The 26,537-nt window shown below is 39.1% G+C and overlaps 1 protein-coding gene across 2 annotated transcripts in view; it reads left to right on the top strand.

The window, feature by feature from the left end:
- Positions 1–26,537, top strand: part of HHAT (hedgehog acyltransferase) — a 149,230-nt gene that overhangs the window by 87,315 nt on the left and 35,378 nt on the right. For both annotated transcript variants that reach the window (XM_050314383.1, XM_050314382.1), the window contains one exon: positions 2,646–2,790. In XM_050314383.1, the coding sequence (XP_050170340.1) occupies positions 2,646–2,790 (145 nt within the window). The remainder of the gene's footprint in view (positions 1–2,645; positions 2,791–26,537) is intronic.

The raw sequence follows: 26,537 nt of genomic DNA, 5'->3' as shown, positions 1-26,537 counted from the left end.
ATGTGACAGTTTAATTTATTTTTTTAGTAACTCCATTAAAAAAAAAGTAGAACTTTTTTAGCTATTCATATTGTTTTAGCCATACTGCTTTGGGTTGTAAAACAGGCAGACCTTTCAAACCTACTGAGTCTGATCAGTATGTTGATGGAAAATGCAGTTCAGCACCCCCTGTCTGATGGGTTGTCCATCTCTATCTACAGCTTGAGCAGCAGATTTTTTACCTTTTCTTAATTAAAACTGTTTTCACTTAGAGTTGACAAATAAGCTTGATAGATGGAGGGAGAGTGAAAGATGATGCTCTTTTTGAGCTGCAGGTTAATCAGAATTAATTAGCATAATGCAAGAAGCATCCAAGTTTGGTGACTCAACAACAAAGTTCAAGCTAGCATGATCATAACTTCTCCTTATTCAAACTTGGTTGTTAACATGGATTTAACAGCAAGATTTTGGATGTTTTGCTCTGTGTTCACACACATTCTGAAATGGCTTACATTTCTTGTATGTGGAACCATACATTCAAACTATGCATTTCAGGAAGAGAAAAACTTAAGATGTCCTCTGTGTGTGTGTGAACAGAAGGAGAATGTATTGGAAGTCCTTGGGCAGCTTTGGTGATGCAAAGTACTAGGAAGGGAAGACGTTATTTCACTGAGTAACTGTCTGTATCCGTGAATATTTATACAATTATGTTATATTCTCTACTTTTCTCCTATCGTGCCCTAGTTTTCATGCAAAATTTTCAGAGAAAAATCTCAGTCTCTGTTTTCATACATGACTGTTTTTCATAGTGTTGTATGGAAGATAGACTATTGCTGTATTGTACATACAGCCTGATGCAGAGCTTTCCTTAAACCTTATTTATCCCCGTTTTTGTGCTGAGTCAAACTGACTCATACTAGACACAGCTCTGACTGGGGCTAACATTCAATTTAGCAGAGATTTACTTTGCAGTAATATGTTGAAATTGTATTTTTATCCCTGTAATTGTAATTTATTTGAAGATTTGTCACTAGCAGTAGAAACATTTGTTTTGATGTTTACAGAACTAGCAATTTAATTTTCTAGATCTGTATTTTTAGGCTTGTTTTGAGCATGTGTTTATGTTGTTTCAGGTATCTGAGCATGAATTCTGGTCTGGCTGTAGCTATTAAAGATTAATTACTGCTCTTTTTTTTTTCCTGATGCTGTAGTCACAAGACTTTGTTTTCTTCAACGTCACCATTTATGACGTGCAGGCTGAGCAGCCCCTGAGACTTGCCTTAGTTTTCGTGCCCTGGCAAATACTCATCACTTCACACAAAGCATTCAGTCTTTTGTAGACTTAAGCACTATGTACAGAGGCTTCCAGCCCAAGGCCATGATGAACAAAGTATTTTTCCTTGTGCAGTAATGAGACAATATTTCCTTGTGAAGTCCTGTAATGGTCTTTAAAATTTCTTCTAGCAGCTGAATATTGGATGTAGCTAAAACTCTCAACCTTCTTTTACCATCTTCCTATAGTCTCCATGCTGCACTCACACCTCAGGTGATAATGCCAAATACAGATTAAAAAAAAAAAGTAAACTAGTATGTGGTGGAGAGAGACCTACTTTATTTGTATCATTAGAGCAACAGTACCAAAACCTTTACAATGGATAATTACACTTCTCGAACATGAGCAGTAATGTTTGCACTGACAAAAAAATTTGGGATTGCATCTGTATGTATTTGCTTTTAGATGTATCTATTTAAGAGTCATTGCTATAGTCAGTTCTGATCTGGCTGCAGAATCTTTCAGTGATGTCTTATTAATCAATTAAAGGATTCATGACTTCTGAAGTTGGATGATGATGTTGTGTACTGAAGTGCTTTATTCCATGTTGGAACTATTGGGTAGTATTCTTCCTAGAAGCATGTTGTTACTGTTTGTGTCCCTCAGCGAAACTTCATCAAGGAGAACATTTAATAAGAAAATAATTATGACATTGAATGTGTAGAAATGTGTCCAGTTCTGGACTCCCCACTAAAGAGACGTGGACATACTGGTGTGAGTCCAGCCAAGAGAATGAAGCCTCTGCTGTAAGAGGAGAAGCGGAGAGAGCTGGGACTGTTTAGCAGGGAGAAAAGAAGACTTGAGAATCTTATCCATGTGTATAAAATACCTAATTGTAGGGGAGAAGAAATCAAAGGCAGACTTTTCTCAGTGGTGTTTAGGGACAGGACAAAAGGCAGTGGGCACAGACTGAAATGCAAGAAATTCAATTTAAACCTAAAAAAATCTTTTTTACTGTGAGGGTTTGGCCCAATGACGTTGTGCAGCCTTCATCAGTGGAGATATTCAAAACCTAACCAGACATAGTCCTGAGCAGCCTGCTCCAGCTGACCCTGCTTTGATGGCCTTCCTAGGTAACCTCCAGAGGTCCCTTCCTACCACAACTATGATTTTATCATTTAACACCATTTTTTTATTATAAAGTCTTACTCAAACTAAAATGGCATTGTTGAGAGCTTGTGTTAGATATTTTAAAATCTACTCCATAAGGACTTGAACTTCTGTATAGAAGTACAGAAGTTGTTTGTCATAAGGGCGATGTCTTTTTCTAATGTTTACTTGAAAATTTTCAGGGATTGTTAACTTCATCTGCACCTTTTGTTTTACCCCTCAGGAACGTTTCATCTCGCCAAGAATTCGTCGTCGACTTCATGCTGTCCTAGCATCTGTTAGCACTTCAATGTTGATTTTATCAAATCTAATATTTCTTGGAGGAAATCAAGTTGGAAAAATCTACTGGAACAGGATCTTTATGGAAGGCAAGTTTACTTTTATGTGCTTTCTAGATAATAGAAATTTCCAAATATTACCTTGGGTGGGCTGAGCAAGGTTCTTCTCTCAGTCCACTAACTGGAAGTAACTTTTTTTCCGGTCCTGTTCAAAACAATCAAAAATCTGTCTGACAAAATCTAAATAACTAGGCAGGCTGCATGACTACAAAGACACATTACCATTCTCCCATCAAGTCTACAAAGAAAGTGATCAGACTTCTATGTCAGTGAAATCACTGAAGATTAAATAATAAATGTGTGACAAGTTAGCAAGGTTGGATTTCTTCCCCCCCACTCTGCATTTCATGTACATCAGTAAGAACAGGCATACTAAAGCCAGCCCCATAGATGCTGTGGAAGGTTAGTGGATGAGATCTGCATGATATAGCATAATTGAGCCATTGTTTTTTTCCTGGGAATCTAATGTCAGGATAGGGACCTGCTGACTATTGAGGACGAGTTTGAGGACAGGGGAGCTTGGGTGACAGTATCAGCCTGTGGTGTTGCTCAGTAAGCAGTTAGTGACACTGTGCTGTGAGCTGACACAGGAGACAAATTGAGCTTTATTTTTTCTCGGAGCTCAGTGTAAGTAGGACCAGTTTTCTTTTTAGGTTGTTATTCCTGCCAGAGGCCCATATTGTCAAATAAGGATCTCATGGAGGAATATTTCTTTCTCATGAGGGAAGTACTAATAGGCTTCTGTGCCTAGAAGCATTCTCCTACAAAAACCACACTGTCTATTGCTCCTTCGTGAAGTGTTTTCTCCTCTTGTTCCTTGCAATGGCTTAGAAGTCAGTTCTGGAGATCCAAGGTCCTACTTAAGCATCGCAAAACAAAGAAACTCTTTCATTGTCATTCAAGAGTAAGTTATGTACATGAATGAAATGGTTTATCTTCTGTACTAAAGCAAAAAACCATTCAAACAGCTCAAAGAAAAGTATTTTTTTAGCATAAAATGTATACTAAGCTTTTTGTTAATACTGAACAGGAAAGATGGAGTGAAGTATTAGTTCATGTTTAGTTTTTACTCTTATATCATAAAATATTTGTTCTCTGTTTTCATAAAAGGCTTTATTTTCTCTTACCTTGTTTCCTTCCAATTAATTGGCTAATAGTTTCAGTGGAAAAATTAGCTGAGAGAAAAAGTTTGGAATTAAAGTTAGACATCACTTCTTATCTATTAAAAAAAGGGCACTAGTGAATTGTTCATTTCAGGTTTATAGTTTCATACAAATTATTTTCATAATGGTATTTTTATACTATAAATAAAGAAGTATTCCTTCCTCTTCGGAATGCTGGGGTTTGAAACTGATGAATGACAATGTTTTATTAAGTAGAATGGTATTTAATTAAACCAGATCAATTATTGATTGTTTTTCTATGTTTGGTTTGGTGGTGGTTTTTTTTAATAGGCCTTTGATTTATTGTTCTTGCACTGGAATACATAGTTACTTCAGGATTAGGTACCAGGCATCTAAGACAGGAATAGGAAATTAATTTAGTCATTTGCATCTTTGTTTCCATGATGTGTTAATCAAATTAACTTTGTTTTTAGAATGTGAAAGCCTTTGCTTAGTGCAGCTCATACTCTACTGAAGAAATTTCCGGTGTTTAGCTTTATACGCCTGTGTTCTTAGGTCACTCAGATTACTGTGACCATATTCTTTAGCGGCATTATTGTTCTGACAATTCACATGTACAAACTGAAACATACACTAAGATTTTACTGCATCTGCACACCTACTCCATTGTTGCTCCATTGTGGTTTTCTTACTATGGAACAAGCGGGGCAGCCCCTGGTATCAATACAGACTGGGGGATGAACAGATTGAAAGTGGTCGTGCTGAGAAGAACTTGTGTGTACTGGTGGATGAGAGGCTGGACATGACCCAGCAATGTGCACTGGTAGCCCAGAAAGCCAATTGTGTCCTGGGCTGCATCAAAAGTAGTGTGGCCAGCAGGGTAAGGGAGGGGATGCTGCCCCTCTGTTCTGCTCTGGTGAGACTCCATCTGGAGCACTGCATCCAGCTCTGGGGTCCCCAGCACAGGAAGGAAGGACATTGACCTGTTGGAGCAAGTCCGGAGGAGGCCACCAAGATGATTAGAGGGATGGAGCACTTCTCCTGTAATGAAAGGCTGGGATAATTGGGATTCAGCCTGGAAAAGAGAAGGCTTCAGGGTGACCGAATTGCAACCTTCAGTCCCTGAAGGGAAATTACAAGAAAGATGGAGAGGAACTTTTTAGAAGAGTATGTAGTGACAGCACAACGGGGAATGGTTTTAAACTGAGAGTAGCTTTAGATTAGATAATAGGAAAAAATTCTTTACTATGAGGGTGGTGAGACACTGGAACAGTTTGCCCTGAGAAGTTGTTGATGTCCCACCCCTGGAATGCTCTAGGGCAGGTTGGACGGGCCTTTGAGCAACCTAATTCTAGTGAAATGTGTCCCTGCCCATGGCAGGGGCATTGGAACTAGATGATCTTTAAGGTCCCTTGCAACTTAAGCTGTTATACGATTTCATAATTCTATGATTGAAGGCCAGTCAAATCCGGAAGGACTATTCAGAACTGAAGTCTTCAATTTCTAGTAAATTTAAGTATTGGTCTGTAGGAGACACAACAAAAATCTACATTTGGAGTGTAGAATGCTAAAAGATAAAGTTTAGGAAACCTAAGCAGGGTTTTGCAACACTCTAAAACCAGAGAGAAGACATTTGCATTTGGAGGATGTCTCTACATTCTCAGCAACTCGGGCAGCAGGATTTGAGATTGGTTGATGGAGGTGGAAGAAGGCTCTATACCAACAGTGTGACATAAAATCCCTCTCAGGTAAGGAATAGAGAGCTATGGAAAGAAAGCTGACCGCTCGCACATCAGCTGCAAAGAATAGTCAGTTCATTTCCTTTGTTCAAATCATACAGAATTATGTCTACAAAGATTTATAAGAATAGGAAGAAAATAGAAGATGTCCATTTCACAGTTTGTAAATGTAACTGGCATTTGCAGATCACTAACAAACTTGATCAAGAACATATATGCTAAATGCCAGCGATAAAATGCATCTCAGAGCAGAACTCAGATCTGCAGGTTTAGGTGCAGCATTAGGTGTTGTGTGTGGCATTTTCAGGTCCAGCATGATCCTCAGAATATCAGTATTTTAAAGCCCTAAATGCTCAGTGTATACCACCTTGTAATCAGAAATTAGAAGTTCTGTTGTATAATATCTAAAAACAGTGCTTGAAGAGTAGCTTCCCATTAGCACGTTGCGTGACAGTGACACAAATTTAAAACAACAAACTCTTGAAAGGAAGATTTACTGATGCTTAAGATGTGTGAAATGGGCTTCTAGTTTTGCTGTTTGATTACTTAAGAGGATCTACTGTGTTCTTTTGCAAAGACTGAGTAATATAAACTATCTATACAGTTGTCTGAAAGCAGGGAGGAGAAAACATGGATATGAAAGCAAGTTAAACCCTAGAGCCAACACAGTGCAAGGAGAACCATGCAAGTAAGGTACCTTTATTATCAAAGCTTTGTGGATTGCTTTCTAGGAACAGGATTTAGATGAGGATTCCCAGAATTTCTTGGCTGATATTTGAACTGTTTTGCAGTGCTTTGGCAGTAGTTTTCACAGGTCCTGTACCACTAACAAGGAAATTTGATACCTGAGCATGTCAGGTAACAGTATTTTTAGCATTTATTTGCTTTCATCTTACAAAAAATAGATTGAATTTATCTGGCTTTAAAATTAGTTTCTGTGCATCATTAAAATAGCTATTGCCAAAATTACGAGAGGAGAGGTCTGTGTGTCTCATATGGATAAGTATTTGTTCTTAGTTTTGTTCTCAGACTGTTCAGACCAGCCTTAGTGCTTGTTTCTAAAACCTAACTTGTCCTGATAAGTTATTAGCAAGAATAAAAGGTTCCTACAACAAACATTTGCTTTGACTTTTCTTTAGTAAGATTTTTCTCATGAGGGACAGTGTCATTCTAACAAGAAAATAGCAGAAATGTCTTCTAAATAACAAGACATTTTTAATCCTGTATTCAGAGTAATTAATCGATGCTTCACCTCAAAATGAGAAGCTCCAGTGAGAGGGGTTCTCTTTGAAAGGGCTCAGTGCTCCAACTGGCACTGTGCAGTACTTTTGGTTAAGAGAATTAGTCTAACAAGCATGGACAGAGGCATTAAGCTGGGACGGGACAAACGTATATTGGTTGGTAAAAGTATGAAATTCTTCCTGATCTTTCTCTGGTTAACGAGGAACAGAGTTCAGATCAATGAGGAAAGCACACAGTGCATGTCAGATGTATTTTACATTGAATAGCTGTCTGAAAATTGCACAGCCATCATTTAACTGTAAACCAGTACTTTAGCTATCCATTTAACCTTGCTAAATTGTGAGAAGTGCCTCTCTCGAGTGCAGTTCATCCCACGTACATCTGTCTTAGCATGGGATGAGATGCATTGTCACTCTTCACTACGTTCAGAGGCATTTTGTACAGCCTAGTTTAGATTAGATTGGACACCCAGCATTTGAGAAGGTGTCCTTTAGTAGACATCCAGCAAAGAGTAATTTTCACACTTGGTTAGAAATGATTTACTGCAGGAGTACAGAGCAGCTGGCTGGGCAGAAGTTCTGCAATGAGGGATATCTGACTGTTCTACCAGATTGCAAACTTTGTGCATCAACAGCATCATACCACTTACAACAAAAATAGACCTTATGCCAAGATGCATTGACAGCAGTGCAAAAGACATAAATTAAGCTCTTCATTATGTTCTGAAGGTTAAAGTTAAAATATGTCCACTTTTGGTTGCTGCAGTGTAAAAAAAAATTAAAGCTGTCAGGGAGAAGGAAATGCAGCAACATACTTGGAAGTCTAGGAGCCATGACCCTGAAATAAACAGCGTTGTTTTGTTTTGAGAGGAAATTACTGAGGAGAGAAATAGATACCTAGGAGTTTCTGCAAATAAAATGTTAATAAGTTATTCTGATCACCACTGGGGTCAGGAGAAGGAAAAAACCCTGTAAAATGTAGGAAGGAGTTGGACTTTGATGATCCGTGTGGGTCCTTCCACCTCAGGGTATTCTGTGATTCTATGATTCTGTTCCATTATCTAGGTAAGCTGATGAGCTGCCATCTTTGGGGGACAGTCTCCAGGTAGACTAAAATCTCTCAAGCAATGTAGAAAATAGTGATTTCATTGTGATGTAGAAGGAACCTGTAAATGGCCTCCAGACCCATTTCAAACCCTGTTTTCTCTAAGTGGTTCATCAGCAAATAGAGCTGTTTGCAGCAAAACTAAAACTTATTTCTCTATGTCTAATATTTGTTAACTAGTTTAGGATGGTGAAGCCTTTATTTTGGCTCCAGTTTTCCCTTCAAACTTGCTTGGAAGCAAAATCAGGTTTTATGCTACTCAGAATTCAGTTATTTGATTAGTTTATAGGGAAAAGATTTTATCACCACTGGATGTTTTCCTGACCTACTTTATGGAGGCAGAAAGCCTGGACTTCTTCACGGGTGTGCAGCACAACAATCTCAGAGCATCTTTCACAGGGCATCTTAGGCACTGACTTGCAAATGGGAATTTCCATGATCATGACATACAAGATTCAGAGTGAAGCAAAGAGTTTGGTATGACACATTTGCTGTAGCATGTGTATATGTGGATTTTTTGGCTTGCTTTGACAGAAACAGTAGACCATTGTCTTCTGATCTTAAATTAAAATGATACTGACTGGTAATTACACTGTATCACAGGATTGAAGATTATTCTAATAATCTATATTTGTCTCATTTTGCGTAAATCACTTAATGCATGAATTGAGAATTGAAATGGTATTAACATCTTTGAAGGCATCATCCTTGTTACCTTTAGAAGTTTTGTCCTTGGTTTTGAAAACATTGAAATTAGGTTGTTATTCTATGAAAAGTAATTTGTATATTAGTAGTTGAGATGCCTTTCTATGTTCAACAACCAAATAATTTAAAAATTATGAGTTACCTGTTGTGTAGCTCCACTGCTGTGTGAGATGTCAATAAATAAGAAAAAAAGATGAGAGATTTCTGTATTGTTGTATGTTCTAGTCCGGCTGATGTAAGATAATGTCTTCCCATTAGATATGTTGTTGATCATATGCCTCATTTCCTGCAATAATGAGTGAAGGAAGGAAGTCTTGGGATGATCAGGAGTTCATAAAACAGCATCTCATCCTTCAGAAACTATCTGAGTATTGCTAGTTAGCATAGCTAATAGATTTAACACATTTTAAGGGCTGAAGGATGCTAACAAAAAGAGATGGAGCAAAGGAGTTAGAACTTGTTATTCAACAGGGGCCAGCTGGACTTTTTAACTCTGAGGTGTTGCCAGATAGCATACATTGATGTATTAGGAGCCACATTGCACTTAACAACTTCTGAGATGGGTTGCAACGATATCTGTAAACGATATCTTGCTGTGAAGGCATTTGAAGGTGCAGAAGGAATGAAATCATGTAGCAAAGGAACTCAAAGGAGTCCATAAAACCTGTCATCTGAGGCATCCCCATGAATGTCTTGTAAAGTCTTCATTCAAATTTCTTGGCAGCTGAAAGAAAAGGTTTCAATGATTGACAGATTGACAGAGTTGTCATCATTTGGGTTTTCAGATGGCCCTTGTTTTGGTGTGGAAGTAGAGGTGTAGAGTAGCTGGCATATGGTCTTCCAGCATTCTTGTTCCTCCAGATTTTCACTTTCACTGACAAATCCCACTTGCTGCTGTTACACACAAACTTACTTAAGGTCCTTTTTTCCCAAACATCCATTTATGAATGCTATATTGATGGATTGCATAATTTAGAGAAATATTGCATAGTGGCAGGAGTAGTACTGAAGATGTCACATTTTCCAAATGATTCATTCCTCTTCATGCACAAAGGAAACTTGTTTTCACAATCATTTATGTGACCTTGCTTGGTGGGTGCAGTTCATTGGGATGTGAACTGGCAAAATACCAAGAAAAATGAATTTTGGTCTGCAGTAATAAGGAGGCAGGTTGTTTTTTTTTTTCCCCCTTCACCTCCCAAAGGATGACAGCTGTATAAAAGCAAATATTCACATCTGTTTTGGAGGATTTTCTTTAGAATTGAAACAATAAATTGTATTCTGCCATTGTTTGGGGGATTTTCTTTAGAATTGAAACAATAAAGCATGCTCTGCTATCTTCTGTTGAATCATGTCAGTTTGAGCCTCTATTCGATATGAAAATGGTTGGAGCATTGGTATGTTTAAATTCAACTGTCGCTGTTGAATCTCATTAGGTTACCAGTTGTCTTTCATTTGTCTTTACAGTCTTAGAACCTGATCCTGCAACTATATCAATGCAGAAAGATCCTTCTGTATAGAAAGTTCCAGAACATGTTCAGACACATCTGCTGGGATCAATAGGATTGCAGAGTCAGAATCGGTCACAAAAAACCTATTCTTCTTATGTCTTACTAAAGCCTTTATTTTGCATAGAATGTGTACAAGTGAAAAAAATGCAAGACAGTCCCCACCGTGACTGCATGTGAAGTTCGTTTTTGTCCCTTATGTTGTGTGTGACTTAGCGCACTAAGTAAACTACGTTGCACACAGAAAACAGGGAGTTGTTCCTACATAGTGCTGCCTTCTTGCCAATTTGCAGCTCTTTTTAAAAAAGACAAATTTGCTCCTCAGTGAGCTTTGCTGATCACAGGCAGTGTCCCCAGATTTTCAGTTACTTTGGCAAGGTACATACAACTTTTTAAAAATCATTGTAATGTTGCCAGTGAAGTCTACTATGGTGAGAAGTTGATATAGTGGGTTGGTCAAATCCATCTTACAGATGTAACCTTGCTGGTAGCAACATGCTTAGTGTGGAAGCTGGAATGAATGATGCCACCAAACATGCTTGTTCTGCTGATGTGGCAGCAGTCTGAATGTGTGGACTCTTTATGCCTTAAACGTAAAATGAACATAAAAAATAAAAATAATTTTTGTGTCAAAAAGCTTAAAATTGCTGTGACCACATGACTGCTTGTCAACATGTGATTCAGCTTTGCCTTCTTGTTCCCCTATATTTTTGCCATACATAGCAAAAGCCTCGCAATGACCCAGAGTAACATAGCCTGGTATAGAATACTTGAATTGCTGTTTTATTGGTCTCCGTGTTTATTTGGCAATGCACGTGTAAATGGACTCATGGATGTGGGGGCATCTATGTAAGAGCCATTATTTCAGCTCAGACTTGCAACCATCAAGAAAAGTTCTCTGAAGAATGATGTAATTTCCTTTTCTTCCCACATTCAGAAATTTCCAAGAGTCTTGTAGCTGCTACTTCTTCCTCATCATTGAATCCCATGTCTTTCTTCTGTCAACTCCATTCATTTGTCTTCAGATTTGAACTAGTCCTGATTCACCCTTTTTTTCAAATGCTTTTTGAGAGAACAGGTCCCAAATGCAGAAAGTAACCATCTAAGAGCAGGAACTGGCACACCAGCTGTATTTAGCTTTGCAGTCATTGAGACTTTCATGACAACTTTCTAAGTTGTTCATTTCCTGAAAAGTAATGTTAAAGCAGCGTTGCAGCATTCCACAATTACTGCTGCTTGGAGTCTGCTAGATTAAATTTTCTCAGCTTATAGGAAAAAAAGGCAGGTTTTTTTCCCGAAAGCCAGCCCTGCATATAAGTTTGAGGTCAAGAATTTAAGCAGTGTTCATTCTGGGTCTTGTACCTCTTACCAGCAAAGTCAGAGGTGTTAACAGTTCTTTAGTAAAGATGCATGGGCCACAGAGGAGGCTGATCCTTTTCTAAAACTTGTATTGCTTTGCACAGGAATGAAAAGCAGTAAAGAGCTTATTTTTCTCATTCAGGAAGCCTGAGAGCAGTTTTTACTACATTATAGCACAGCTCTGCTGCATAAGTAGGCAACATTTCTACATTAATGCTGTTTTGCCTGTAATTTTGCTCTAGGTTCACTCACAAAAATAGTTGTCTCAGACTATTTTAGCATCTTTTTTTTTAATCTCTGAATTAATTTATTTTGATGATCTTTAAATAGCTGCTACTTTAAAGAATAGGGAAACTAAACCACAAAAATCATGAAAAGAAATGAGCTGATTTGATTAGGCTTTGTCTCATTCTGTTGACTGTTGGATTTTGGGATAGGGTTTTGGTTTGGTTTTTTTTTTTTTTTGAGAGAGTGAGACGTACATTGTACTTATATTTGATAGAATTTGTAGACTTACACCCTCATGAGTGCTGACAGTTCTGTAAAATGTCTTCTAGTTACTGTCATTCCATCTACTACTGAATTGCACATTGGGGTGTATTTCCTTAGTGCACTTTGTACCAGCCAACAAAAATCTGAAGCTGCGCATAGTTGGAATTTAAGTTCATGCCGAACTTGGAATATAGCAAACTTCACGTGGACTTCGTCAAACCATAGGAGAAATGGCACCATACGATGGAGCAAACAGCTCTGCTTTTCCTAAGGACATGATGCAGAAGTGTGTCTCCTTCCTAAACAGTTGGATTTTTTTCTCAGTGTTGTACCAGTCGTTGATAATCTTGGTGTTTAGTGTGGTACCTGCAGAGTAAGTGAAGCAGGGAAGCATGTGGCTCTAATACTTCTTTCATCTTTTTGGGCACTGTCTTCCCCTGAGAAAATGGAGAGATATCTTTTGTCTCTGACTCCTAAAGCCTCGGTTCTGTCCCCTCCACTGCACTTCTGGGACACTGTGCTCTCTAGTGCTGTCATGGATGTAACCTCTGATGGCCATTGGAATACATGGTTTTGAGGTATGTGGTTCAGGTCAGCCTAAGCTCTGTGAATCCAGATAGAATTAGTATACTAAATGCCACAGTTCCCAGACTTAACTTCAATAATCCTAGAAATATTACAATTTTCTGTTAGTGCATACACACATATGTGTAACATAATGTACCTGAGACATGGGACTGAATAAATGCAAGAAATATTAATGCCTTAAATCCAGTTTTAAAGTCAGAGGTAATGATAAGCATTCACAGTTACTGAATATATATTGAATATATATATATACAGATTACATCTGATGCTTACTGTTCATTCTGTAGTGAAACAATTATAAATTTCAGAGCAGAGAAATCCCTCAAGAATGCTTCTTCCCAGAAATTTATGGATTTCAAATATTAGGATATTTTTTATTTATTACACTGTCTTCCTAGGTTTGAATTTTCACTGTTGGTAGGTTAACTTTAAAAGCCTGTTACAAATGTCTTAGCCGTCCATGCTTTAACAAGATCCCTTTTATTTCTGACAGCTGTTGAGATACCTGACAAAGATTTTCCACAAATCTCTGTCAAGCTGCCAAACCTGTGCATTCCTGTCCATTCTGTGGGTGAGCAATAAATGGTGTGAGTCATTTGTAGTTACAGAATAGCACACCTGTATTTAAGCATCTTAAGCAGAAAATAGGCTCTGTTGTTAGTAACTGATTTAGTTAGTTTGATTTTTTTCTTCTAAAGCTGCTTCCTTATTTTTGCAGCTTGCATCAAAAACTGGTAAATAACATGATGGGGTTTTTGTATGGCTAACATCCATGCTCCAAACCGTGTAAGAACACTGGACTGATGATTTTTATTACTTCTGCTCTCTTTCATGTGGTTTTTATTAGACCCAAAGCTAAGCCTTCTATCAAATATAATAATCCTTCTGCAAATTCTAACTTAGTCTTTGAAACAATCCTGGGAGAAGAATGACTTGTGTATTATGATACAAAGTATCCATAAAAATTCTCCCAATGGTAGGACTTTTATGTCTGAATAAAGATTTATCTTTCATCTTGATTGAACAAAAAAAATCTTTGTACTTGTGTGGAATATTGTTGTGGGAGAGGGTTTTTTACCTCTTCAGAAAAAGAAGCCAAGTGTTATTAAAGTAGTTGCATTGTTCAGAAGGAAAGACATCTTCTTTAGTAGTTCCTAACATGGAAAGAAAACTGTAAGTATACTGTTCCACTACCAACAGGTTCATATGTATCCTGCGGTAAGGAATAGTTTGCAAATAATTGAAGATGTTTTAAACGTTAATCTTGTGACTATAATGCTTTACCAACCTCTGTCTACCATTTAGAGTGAAGGCATCTTTTATTTCACAAGTAGTTTGTATCTAAATAGTTGAAAACCAGCATATCAGAGAATATTAATGTTGTCCCATTTGCTATTACCTTTGTTTTAAAAAACTTGAAACAGTGATCCTTGTTCTAGCATGTCTGTTGTATGCAGCTGGCAATGTTTTATGTATGCCTTTGTTGCTGTGTATAAAAAACTGCCTCAGTTACATTTTTAGTGCAGCAAATAGGAAAATAAAACATACATCTGCAACAAGATAATCTTCAAGATAGGGGCACCATTCATCACAGATGAAGTCCAGTTTGTGGATATCTTATTTTTCCCCTCTAGCATTGAGACGGGTGACAATTTGCTCATTCCTGGCCAAATGTCATGTTTAAATGTTTAAATACAGTCAACCTGTACAAATATGGAAAATGAAATGCTGAAAAACTCTAGAGAACTGCTAATGGCATGTACAGTCTTTCACCTTGGTTTAAGTTCAAATTTTTCCAAGTCAGGAGCGATTAAGAGTTTGTAGCACCTGATAGTTTTTTCCCTGCCTCTCGTATAGAACAGGGAAGAAGAGTTTGGATAAAGTTGCTGTTGCTTAGCATGAACTCAGCAATATTAAGGTGGATCTGCAGTCTGCTCTAGCAGTGGAATAAGCCTGGACACTGAACTCCTGTTCTTGTCAACAGTTTGGCCACTTGAGACCACAGCGATATCATGGAAGCTATGAAAAAAGTTCAGGTTTTGTCACACCCATCTGGATGTGCCAGGAGGAGTATTTGTGTGGCAGTTTGTATATTACTTACGGTAGCAAGAGCAGTCTCACCCTGGCTGATTTTATTCCTAGTCTTACTAAAGATATCCTAGCAGAATGAGGTTTGCTTTTGAAGCATTTTCTTACACAGATTGGTTACCACTTCATCAGAAATAACAGATCCGCATGACTAATACAAGAAAGTGCCCTGTAAGTTGACGCATAGAGCCAAAAGGAGCAACATCAAGATCCTCAGGGGAAAACTGTCACTAAAGCCCTGATGGAAAACCATCAGTATCTGCCCCAAAACCTTTCAACATTATTTGACTCATAATTAAGTGATAGCAGATGACTGTATTTAGCACCTTCTTTGTGTCCATATGCCAGAAGCCGTCACAGTGCTCACTGAGGTGTGTAAACATTATGGTGACCGATATAATACAATCTCCAAAATCTGATTTGGTCAATGTTGCATATTAAATCAGGGACACAAGTAGATGGAGAAATCAGGAGTCACGAATACTATTCATAAAATCCTCCTTCCATGAAAACTTAATGGTTACAATTTGAACTCTGTAATTAATATCTTGTGGCAGAACAGCCATGTGATACGCTGATAGTGACTCATCTTGCCAGCTGAGAAGAGGGGTTTCATGCTAGACATGAAGGGTCTGTCTTCATTTTTCTTGGATGAGCATGCAGGAGAAACAGAGAAAGCAGTATTTGTTGTTTAGATGGGACTAATTTGGGTTTTACAAGCAAGCTTGTAAAGACCCTCAGGAGTCTTAAGTGCAAATATACTTTCAGCATTGTGTCAGACTGTCATGTGGACCAAGTTTTATTACATTGTCACACTTGAAGGTCAGCCATCTTGTGGTAACATGTGTCATGTTAGCATCCAGAACCAGATGCTTGAGGCAAAAATGTGTTAGGAACAGTCCAGATCTGGAGAGTTCAGGACAGCAAAAGCTTTTTTACAGTTAGAACTAGTGCACACCTCAGTCTGAGAAGTGTAAACTGGGAGAGGCAAGGCTGTGCAAACGTGGTCTTTTTGCTTCTCTTTTGGTAGGACTGGGGAAACTCTTGACAGGGATAAAAGCTTCTTGGGCCTCAAAATCTGGTCACTGAGTGTGTTGCTGACTTTGATTACGGTGAATACCCTCAAGGGTAGGGCAGGACATAATTGCTGGGCAATACTGCATGATTGTGTAGGGTTGTACATAATGTTACACCTCCCTGAAACAGCAGGATTTAATTTTCATTATGGAACCGAGGAGGCAGTCATTATTTCTTTATCTTACATATATGTGTTTGGTCTCTGCACTCTTCTGCTGTTGACAAAGGAGTCAGATATTTTGGCTTAACTACAACTAAAGCGTGAGAACAACAAAAGACAAAAAACTAATTAGTGTTCTTTTGACTGCTGTTCTGAAGGAATAGAGCTGCATTCTCAGCTCCTGCTTAAGCTCCAGTGGAGATTAAAAGTAAACAATGGCTATAAGGGAGGATAGAAAAAAGAAAGGAAACAAGGCAGATCCAGCTAAGAAAAAGGTCTGGCCTAAGCATTTCTTCACAATTCAAATTTATGCAAAATAAACTGTAAAGAGAGACCTTCATTGATGCCTACTCTGCCTTTGCAGATTTCCTCGCCTAGGCTCGCACTCTTTGCTTGGAGAAAAGCTCTTGTCCACTTCCTTTTTCTGGGATGGTTTGTGGAGCAAAAAGTCCAGTTGTAAAGTAGCATAAGGAATGTGGATGGTGTGTCATGCCCTGCAAGCTATCAGTGGGATCAGCAGTTTGCTGCAAGACCACATTGTGTTGAATGAATAACTTATATCTACTTAAAAATGTAATGCAGAGCAACGCTTTTAATTTGTGAAAGCAGAGTGCAAATTCACATTTACCCGTGGCTGCTTTTAGCTTGTGTAGCTGGTACTGACACAACTGCCAAGGATAACCCCAGCAAGGCAGCTGACCTTGGCACTGGAGCACAGCCAGTAGAAACTGTAGAGTTATGGGCTCCTTTCTTGGCATTTTGGTTTTGTGGGGTTTTGAGGTTTCTTTGGGGTTTTTCTTAATGCATTGTAAAAGGTTGGGTACAAATCAGCTTCTCTAGCACCAGGAGCAGTTCAGAGCTTCTGGTGAAGATCTGATCCTATGCAATTATTGGTATCTGGAATCTGAGATACTAATATATCCTAGGAAGTGCTGTTCTGACTTTGTATGAATTCTTATTCATCCCCTCTCCTCCAAGTTTTAAAACAGCTTTTGTTACCTTCATTTCTTCTTCAACACTTTCAGTCACCATGGCTGTTCTGGCTGGCTTTGCTGGCAGGTCTCTCTTGATAGCTGACAGTCACCTGGAAAGGACATATCCTGAGGGTGTAGGTTCGTGAGGCCAGAGTTAAGGAAATGCATCAAGGTAGTTTATAATTTAATCCTTTTTAATACATACAGCAGCATGTAACCATGAATTCCAGTTAAGAAATCCAATAGATATCCAAGAACATTTTGTTTGAAAGACCACTTTTTATTGTAAAAGCTTTAGTTAGAGTTAATACTTGATTTTGTTGTAAGTACTGAGAGGCCAAAACACAGAGGGTGCTAATGCACCTTATGAACTGTGTGCGTGCTGACTTTTATTTCAAGTGCAAACATAATCTGTTCTGATTTCTGTTAGTGTAATCTAGGTACCTAGCCTGTGACTTCACCAATTACAGCTGGAAACAGATAGGGTTTTTCTTGTCAAAGTTGTTTCTGTTAAAAGAATTTGGGTGGACAGGAGAGAAAAAGCTCTTTGGACTGTCCAGTAATGAAAGCAATTTTTTGATTGCTGATAGAGGTTCGTGCAGCTGTAAAGCTTTTTCAGTTTCTGCTGAAATTTGTAACCTACAACAGCTGTCAGCAGGCTGAATACTGCAGAATGGAATAGACTCTACTGTAGTTTAATATAGTCCAACTAAGGCCTAGAAAAGATGTAAAGTTCACCTACTCTGCTGTGCTACCTCTGACCATTTGTTCTGTATTACTTTATTTTTAAACCAAAACATACTTATTTATCATGTGCAGGTTGACTTTTTTCTCTGCTAGTCCACCATTTTGAAGTGAAACATCATAAAGTAAAACACCTTTTGGCTACGTTTCTCTTTCATATACCTTAAAAAGAATGCAACACTCTTAGAAAGGGTAAAAAAATATGTCTTTTCCTACAAATAGTGTAATCTGGAATAAAAGCCAAATCATATTCAGTCATCTCAAATTTTTACAAATATATACTGTCCTTAGAAATACATCTTTCTGTATGTTCTTTCTGTAATTCGCTCAACAAATAAACTAACCAACCAGCTAGTGGATTGAGCCCTTATTGTCGTTATTATTGGTAGAGCTGGCTCCAAGAAAAACATACATGAGTTTGACTTCATCAACACCTACATTTTACTGAAATAATGCAAGACATTAGTGACGCTTTTGTTTAGCAGACACTGTACTTGCAAGGCATGAAAGCAAGCACGTTGCCCTTATTTTGTTCTTTTGCTCATATTTTAATCCTCTTAAATCCTTTTTCTGAGTCTTTTCCAAGGAGGACTTAAAAGCTTTACTGTTTGCAAACTCTTTTATTTCTGTAAACTCTTTGTTAGATCATCCCTTTCGACAGTTTTGGCTTTTACTGGTGGTCATTGAAAGGCATCAGAATTCACTCTGGGCTAGAGGATATGTGATGGGTGGCCCATCAGTCTTGGCTGACGGGCAGACTGACAGTGACATTACTCTGCAGTACCTGTCATAAATCAGTGACTGCTTAGGATATCATGAGTTTTGTGGATCATCCCCCTCCCAATCCCAGTATCGCCTTGAACATCTCCTTGATACAGCAGAGTCAGACTAGTTTGGGGACATGAAAGAGCAGAAAACTGCCTGAAGAGGCTGAGTAGCATACAAATGATTAATAAAATGATGTATTTGGCACTACTAGCATCATTTTTTAGATAATGTATTCAGAAGGAAGTAAATCAGTAATGGGGTTTAAGAAGCACAAAAGGAGATTTCAGTATAATGAATTACACTCACAAAGATGTTATTGAGTATGTGTAGATATTGGAGGAGCAGGGAGGACTTTTGTTGAACTGCAAACAGCATACTCAGATTTTTAACTCCGTTGAGCACTGGATCAGTGCAATATCTGTTGAAGATGGCATTAGTGCTTTATATTACTTTCCTCATTCACCCTGTTTCTGTAGGGAACTGAGTAGGTTTCTCCACTGTTTTAGAAATGCTAGAATTTAGTCCTTTGATGGCTCCATGAAGAAGCTGATAATGTCTTGGCTCCTGAAATTATTTATCTCACTTCTTACCAAATTTCCAAATTGTTTTACTGCAGTGAACAGGACCAATGTGAAATCTTCAAGCCAGTATGTCCACGTGTGCAGTGATGCTGCAGAAATGTACTATTTATATTTCATTAAAATCTCTGTGACGTAATTTGGCTCCAGTTGAAGTGGGGTAATTTGAAGTTCAAAGTTTCCATTTCAAGTTCATTTATGAAACCCATGCAGAACTGGTTTGAATACAACTGTCTTCCCACTGACTAAAGAAGGAGGGTAAAATGCTTGCCTGACATCATTTTACCATAGGCTAATTTCAGGTAACGAAGATAAACAAGGTTTATTTTACGAGTGTAGTCAGGTACTTTGATTTCAAGAAGCCCTAATGACAGTTCCAGAGCTTTTGTAAAGAGAGTCTTACATTTCAGTTTATGCTGAACAGTTTAGGAACGGATTTGCTTATGCCACTGTTGCCATCAGTTTTACTGAGCTATAGAGTAGGAGTGCTCACATGGTCATTACTGCGTTTGCTTAATTGACATGAATCGAAACATTCTTTTTCATTAGACCAGTATCAAACTACAGTTTTGTTTAGGAAGAAGCAGAGCATTAAATAGGCATTGAATATTAGCACTGATGTAACTATGATCCAAACAGATACATATGTTTATAAACACACAAAAACTTAAACTGAAAAGTTAAATCTAAAATGGGAGTAGTTGTCAATGGTAAATTCACTGTGCATCTTGCTGTTTCCACTTAACTTATCTGAAATGTTATGGGCATATTCCAAGTTTTCATCTTTTTCCTTTATGACAGTGATTAGTTTTCTGGGGTTTTATCTCTTAATTTGTCATGCTACCAATTTCTGTTTCTTAAAATAATCATTCCGTTGCAATGTTTCTAATTTTGGTGATCCTTACAGCTCATCTGTGTAGAAAAGTAATGGCAAAATTCCAAACTAAGGCATCTTCAATTTAAAGTACCAGAATTACTACAGAATAGCATATTCCTGGTTGATGCCACTGAGCAGACAGCCTCTCCATTCCAACCTCCAGATCATAAATGTAGACTGCTTGTCTGGCAGTTGAGTTGTGGTTTCTTTTAATGTAGCTCTACTAGCATGGCATTTTTCCCTTGAAAAAAAAAAGAAGATAAACCAGCTTGTTGGAGACATGGCATAGAGCTTTTTATCTCAACAAAGAGTTTATACCCTGTAACACTGAAGGACAGGTTATGTCTTAGACAGCCTGGATGCTTCAGCAAGTGAAAAAACAGCTTGACAATGTTAATTTGAGGGAGGGGCAGGTGACTTGCAATTTCTGGGGGCTCTTGAGTGAGTTCTACTAAACCCCATCTATTTTAAAATATTTTCCATTAGAAATAATCATCTTTTTCACTTTAGATAGAGGGCAAGTACATTTTTTTTGTAAAACCAAGTTCTGTTTTGACTTCTGGAGCAATATTGAAGAAGCCCTGTAGCTACACCACAAATCAGTGCCCATGGAATACAGCAGGTAAGTTTGTGTTCTAGTTTTTATCCCCTAGTGTTAAAAATCTCTAGAAGTCTTTTTTTCTTGACAACTCAGATTAAAACTCATAGATGAAACTGAATTGAAGCTGAAATAGAATTTGCATTGAAGGGCAAGATTTCATTCCATAACTTGAAAGAAGAAGAACAGAACAATCAGCCGTACAGCTTTGCATAACAATATGATTATTACTGTGTTGCATTGTTCCAGAACACTGTATTAGCATCTGAATTTTGAGGTGCCTGTCATTTATTCCCTTCCCTTAATGGCAAAGTTTAAGAGGCAAAATTTGCTTTCCTTTTACTTTTGCCACCATCCTGCTATTTGGTATAGTTTTGACCTGCAAAAACTAATTATAGTTCTTTAAGGACACTTAGGAATTCTTCTTCCAAGTTTCTGTTGTTTGCATTTCCCCTAGAATGTCAAGTATAACCTTGTGAGGATAGTTTGACATTTCTGCAGCTGCACTCCATCCCACTATGTTTTGCTCATGACCAGACTTAGTAAATTTCCTATGTTCTTTATCCAGAAAAAGAATAGATTTATTGGACATAATTAGTTTGTTTTAAATCATGGCTGCTTATCACTCTTACCTTTGTCATCACAGAGGTTGTTTGTAGTTTTGTTATCTAAATATTTGTGGCATTCCTTTACTAATTATACATGCCAGCATTTACAGCTGCTCTCCATTAAAATGAGCCTAATAGCTCTGCAGCTACTTTTTCATCGTTTAAGAAAAATTGGTTTGTGGTTTGGAAGGGGGCTCAACTCACTTGGCATCCCTGCAAGTGTATTACATCTCACTATTTGGAAACTCTGAGCTAGTGTCAATGGAGAGGCATTCGGTATGTTAGCAAGGATATGCCTTTTGGATGACAGGCTGGGTCAACCAGAGGAAGGAGGAGTTCTTTTTACTGTTGCCTGTCTTGCTAATCATGAGTGCACCTAAGTAATGCAGGATCTGATGAATGGGGCGGGGGGGTTTGTTGCCTTCATGAGCAAAACATAAAGTTGAGCTATTCAGACTGTCTGACTTAGAGGTGCTCCCCCCAATATAGCTGTCTGCTCATGATATTTATCAGTACAGAGTAAAGAAAGCCCTGCAAATGCAGCTAATTCTGTACACTTCTCAGCATTTTTGCAAAGGTAAATAAATCTGGGAGAGGTATTCTAACAGTGGAGTGGATTGCAGTTATAAATAGTCCCGAAGTTCATGATTGTGAGCTTCATTTACACACCTTTCCTCCCAGTGACAAAATAAATTGAAGGGTGACAGGAAGGTGATGGATGAAGAGTTGATAGATGCAACTGTCCTCTTTCAGCTTCTTTAAAGAAAAGGAAGAATTTTTTTCTGTTACTGTCTTGCACAAAGTCGATATCTTTCCCGAGGACCATGGGAAAGGTAGCACAGAACTCAGCTTTGTATTTGCAGCTCTGGAGCTTGGGGGTCAGTCACTGCTTCATTAGTTCAAATACAGGAGTGATAATTCAGGGCAGAAAGCAGATTAGCTTCTATTAATTACTATAAATCCCTTACAGCATCTTCTGTGGTGGAATTAATAAGCAATTAGTTGCTGCTGGAAGCTACTGAGATTTTAAACATAAAAAAGTACTGATGACTCAGAACTGCATCACGTCAGCTTTGTATGACTGTTGAGGTTCAGGATGACCATGAAATTGTGACAGTGACAAAATCCCACCAGCCATCTAGACAACTGTCATTTCAGACTGGTGTTTGTAAGATCTGAAATAATTTTAATTCTCCTTGATTCCTATTCAGAAACAGTACTGAAACAATGAGTTTGTATTCAAGGGCGTATTTGTTGGCTGTCTGCTGGAACGGTTTTGCTGAATGACTTATTTGGGCTAATGTAATTAAGCTTCTTAGGGCTTCTAGCCAAGCCAAACCCCATACCTGTGTAAGTGCTCTGCAGTGCTCCTGGGCACGCTGCCCTTGTGCTCAGTGCACACAGACTGGCAGGGCAGGGCTGGGTCTGCATCAGCAAGTACCCGCGTGCGGCGGGAGCGGCTCTGTGCAAGCAGCAGCTGACACCAAGGGTCTGCTGATTACAAAATGCTTTTGACAAGAAAATTGAAAATGTTAACACGGTGTAACAGTCTGAAAGTGGAAACTATTGCAGGTGCACATTTGAAATTTCAGGCTTCAGGAGGGAACGCTGAAGGGGATCTTTCTGCTCTCTTCAGCTGTCTAAGGGGGAGGGTGTGGAGAAGACAGGAATAGAGTCATCTTAGAGTTGCATGCTAACAAGAAAAGAGGCAAAAGTGATAAGTTGCTAAAGTAGAATATGCAATTAAATTTTATGGAAAACGACTGGCTTCAGAATTAGGGTATTTAAACACTAGAACAGGTTGGCCAGAGAGGCTGTGGAGTTGAGCTGACAAAACCCTGAGCAACCTAAACTGGTGGTGGTGGCATCTGGAGTAGATGACCTCTAGAGGTCCCTTCTGACCTAAATTATAGTCTGTAGTCCTAGACTACATTCACAAGTCCATAGACAGTATGCTTTCTGAAGAGGTTACTTCAGATTGGATTTGTTGGTTAGCATTGTAGGGTTTTAATTTCAGCAGAGAGAAGTCCAGTTCAGGCAGATTGTGTTGCTCTGTTATGCAAATCAAAGAGCTATAAGCAGAGGCAATCAGAGGATTCACTTCCAAAGCAAACGTTTTGGTTTATTAATTTTTTTTTTTTTAAATAATTTATTAATTATTTTGGTGTTGTTTTTTTTTTTTAAACTCTCCTTTACGCACTTTGTCAGGAACATTCAGCACAAACTAGGTAAGTAACTCTTCTGTAGGCTCAGATCTGTTGTTTAAAATGAATCACAGGTGAAAACTGTTGTTGCAGAACCACTCTTTGTAACAGTCTGGAAGAGTCAGCAGTCTGCAGCAGATTGGAAAAGCTCCAACTCACTTCTCATACTTGTGTTTTCATGCTCTCTGGTGCTGTGATAGATTTTTGGTTTCTGAGATTTCAGTTAAACTTTCAGATTTACTTGAGCTGCTCTAACAGTAAAATGTGGTTGTTTGGTGAGGCTTGCAGCTGAGCATGACAGATAAAAGGCTTATCTTTCTTCTACTGCATTGTTCAACATTTTAAAAAGTTGCTTCTAATTTCAAATGGGAACAATACACAGAGGATTAGCTTTGTCTTAACAAATGCAACAAAACAGTGCAAACGAGATGCAAAGGCACCCAGGCTGAAACTCTTACTGTTTGATGTACTCAAAGACAGGTGCAGTGTAAGGATGTTGATACACAGTTCAATTTTCCTCTCTATTCTGGGCCACATATCTGCTCTTTTGGCTTTTATTTTTGTTTATGTCTCCTTTACTGTTTTCATTCTTATTTTCCTTCTTCCTTTGCACAATCTATTTTCTCATACTCTGTCCCTAGGACTTCTGTTTTGCTATATCCTTATCTGCTTACCCTGCAGGTCTTTCCTCCTTTCCCTTTTTTGTTTTGTTTTTGCTACCTTTTCCCTGATGTCTTCTCTGCCTCAGCATTAGCCATGCCCAATCCCAATTTCTTTTCTACCTGTACTTATTACTGTAGAATTGTCTATTCTCTTCTTTATTCCATTTTCAAGAATGAAAGGGTTTGATTTTGCTTTTGCAGAAAAGTAAAGACCCCAGCAGTTCACTGAAATGGCTGTTTGCAAACAGTAATGATCATACAGACCCCAGGCCTCCTGACTCCAGAATAGCACTGAAACAGGAGCAAGCACATAACTGGCTGCAGGTCCTGGGAGTCTACAGAGACTGAGGGGTCTTTGGAGCAGGGAATTACCTATGAAATGTGTTTTGCTGGGCTTTCCTGACTATGCGCTTGCCACACAGCAAAGAGTTGTGCTGATGCCTCTCTAGGCTTTCTCTTGTGGCTGTCAAGGGTGACCTGTTCCAGGAGTCCTTTCCAAAGCAGGTTTCTCTTCTTTGTCACTTCCAATTGGCCTTATATGAAAAGATGTCTTCTGTCTGACACTGATTGATTCTGGTCAATGACAACCTTTTGAAAGTTTCATTGCTCAACTTCATTTTTGCATGTTAACTTAGTTCTCTAAATCACTGCTTCCCCTCCCTCACAACTTTTCATTATCTGGTACTTTTTGCTTGGAGCAGTTATCTTCATGACAGGTCAGTAGTAGACCTTGAATGAGTTATGGCTTTGACTCCTGAACTTGGTGATTAGAAATATGGAAGCAGAGAAGTACAGTGTGTTCAGCTCCTGGTTTTCTGGCTGTTGTTTCAGCCATTGTGTGGGCTGACTCAGTGTCAGGTCCAAAGACAATACAGTAATATTGAAAGTTGCTAGAATCCTATTGTCAGTAGTGCTTCTCATCTTCTTTGTGAGTTATGTAGCTTTGCATTCCAGAAAACCATCTACTTTTTTACTTGAATTTCACATATTAAAAAGAGAAATTGAAAAAATGTTTTATTTCCCAAGTTTCTTTTTTTTTTCTACAGTAAAATTGATGATAGAATGAACACAATCTACCTGCCTTTTTCATCCTGTCTGCCAGTGATGCATCAAGTTACAGGGGTTGAACTTAGGAGCAGCTTGTGATGGCATCCAGCCAACACACAGTGAGAGAGGCTGCCTCCAGAGTTCTGTTGCTAATTAAATAGCCCATTTCATTGATGGGTATTTATCAGCATTGATGTGTATTCCTGGGGCTTGTTGCACAGAAAGGGTTATAGGGAAGGGAATAAGCTGTACACTATGGTGGGTTGACCCTCATATCCCACCAGGTGCCCACCAAAACAGCTCTGTTGCTTCCCTTTCTTAGCTGGACAAGGAGTAGAAAACAGAACAAAAGGCTTGTTGGTCAAGATAAGGACAAGAGAGATCACTCAGCAATTACTGTCACAGGCAAAGCAGACTCGGAGAAAAATTAATTTATTGCTAATCAAATCAGAGTAGGCTAGTGAGAGATAAACCTTAAAAACACCTTCCCCCCCCCCCACCCCACCCCGTTTGTTCTTCCTGGGCTTCACTCCTGATTTTTCTACCTCCTCCCCACCCAGCAGCACAGAGGGATGAGGAATTGGGGTTGCAGTCAGTTCCTCGCGTTGTCTCTTCTGCTCCTTCCTCCTTGCGGGGAGGACTCCTCCCATTTTTCACCTGCTCCACCATGAGGTCCCTCCCACAGGAGACAGTCTTCCACAAAATTCTCCAATGTGAGTTCTTCGGACAGGGTATCAGCTCTTCAAAAACTGTTCCAGGGTGGGTCCCTTCCATGGGGGCAGTCCTTCAGGAATAGACTGCTCCAGCATGTGTCCCCCATGGGGTCACAAATGCTGTGAGCAAACCTGCTCCAGCATGGACTCCCCTCTCCATGGGTCTACAGGTCCTGCCAGCATCCTGCTCCCCTGAGGCTACACCTGCTCTGGTGTGTGGTCCTCCATGGGCTGCAGGTGAATCTCTGCTCCATCATGGACCTCCATAGGCTGCAGCTGCTTCACCATGGTCTTCACCATGGGCTGCAGGGGAATCTCTGTGCCAGTGGCACCTGCTCCCCCTCCTTCTTCACTGGCCTTGGGGTCTGCAGGGCTCTTGCTCTCCCATATTCTTGCTCTTTCTCTCTGCTGCAATTTTGAAGAATTTTCCCCCATTCTTAACTTTGTGGTCCAAAGGTGCTGCCACTCTCTTGGAACTGGCTGGCCTCGACTCCATCAGACACAGGGGAAGCTTCTTACAGAAGTCACCCCTGTAACCCACTGCTGCCAAAACCTGGCCATGCAAACACAATACATTTGGGTTTGCATCTCGAGCTTGTGCAGACTTACTGTAAGGGCTGAAGCAGTTGTAAGAAGGTGTGAGACAGGCATGAGCTAAATTCAGGTCCTGTTATGACAGGCAGTGGCAACTCCTGATGTTCGTATCAAGCCAGGTGCTGAGGACAAGGAGAGAAGTTGTGGCGTAGTGGAAGGTGCAGGGCCCTCATGTGCTATCAAAGGAAGGAGCTGAGGAAAAGCAAGGACTCTGAGTGTCTCAA

This window comes from Myiozetetes cayanensis, unplaced genomic scaffold (genome assembly GCF_022539395.1).
Source record: "Myiozetetes cayanensis isolate MyiCay16 unplaced genomic scaffold, myiCay2020 scf2-11, whole genome shotgun sequence".
Lineage (NCBI taxonomy): Eukaryota > Metazoa > Chordata > Aves > Passeriformes > Tyrannidae > Myiozetetes > Myiozetetes cayanensis.
Note: the sequence above shows the minus strand (reverse complement) of the source record. Positions and strands in the feature narration are given on the sequence as shown.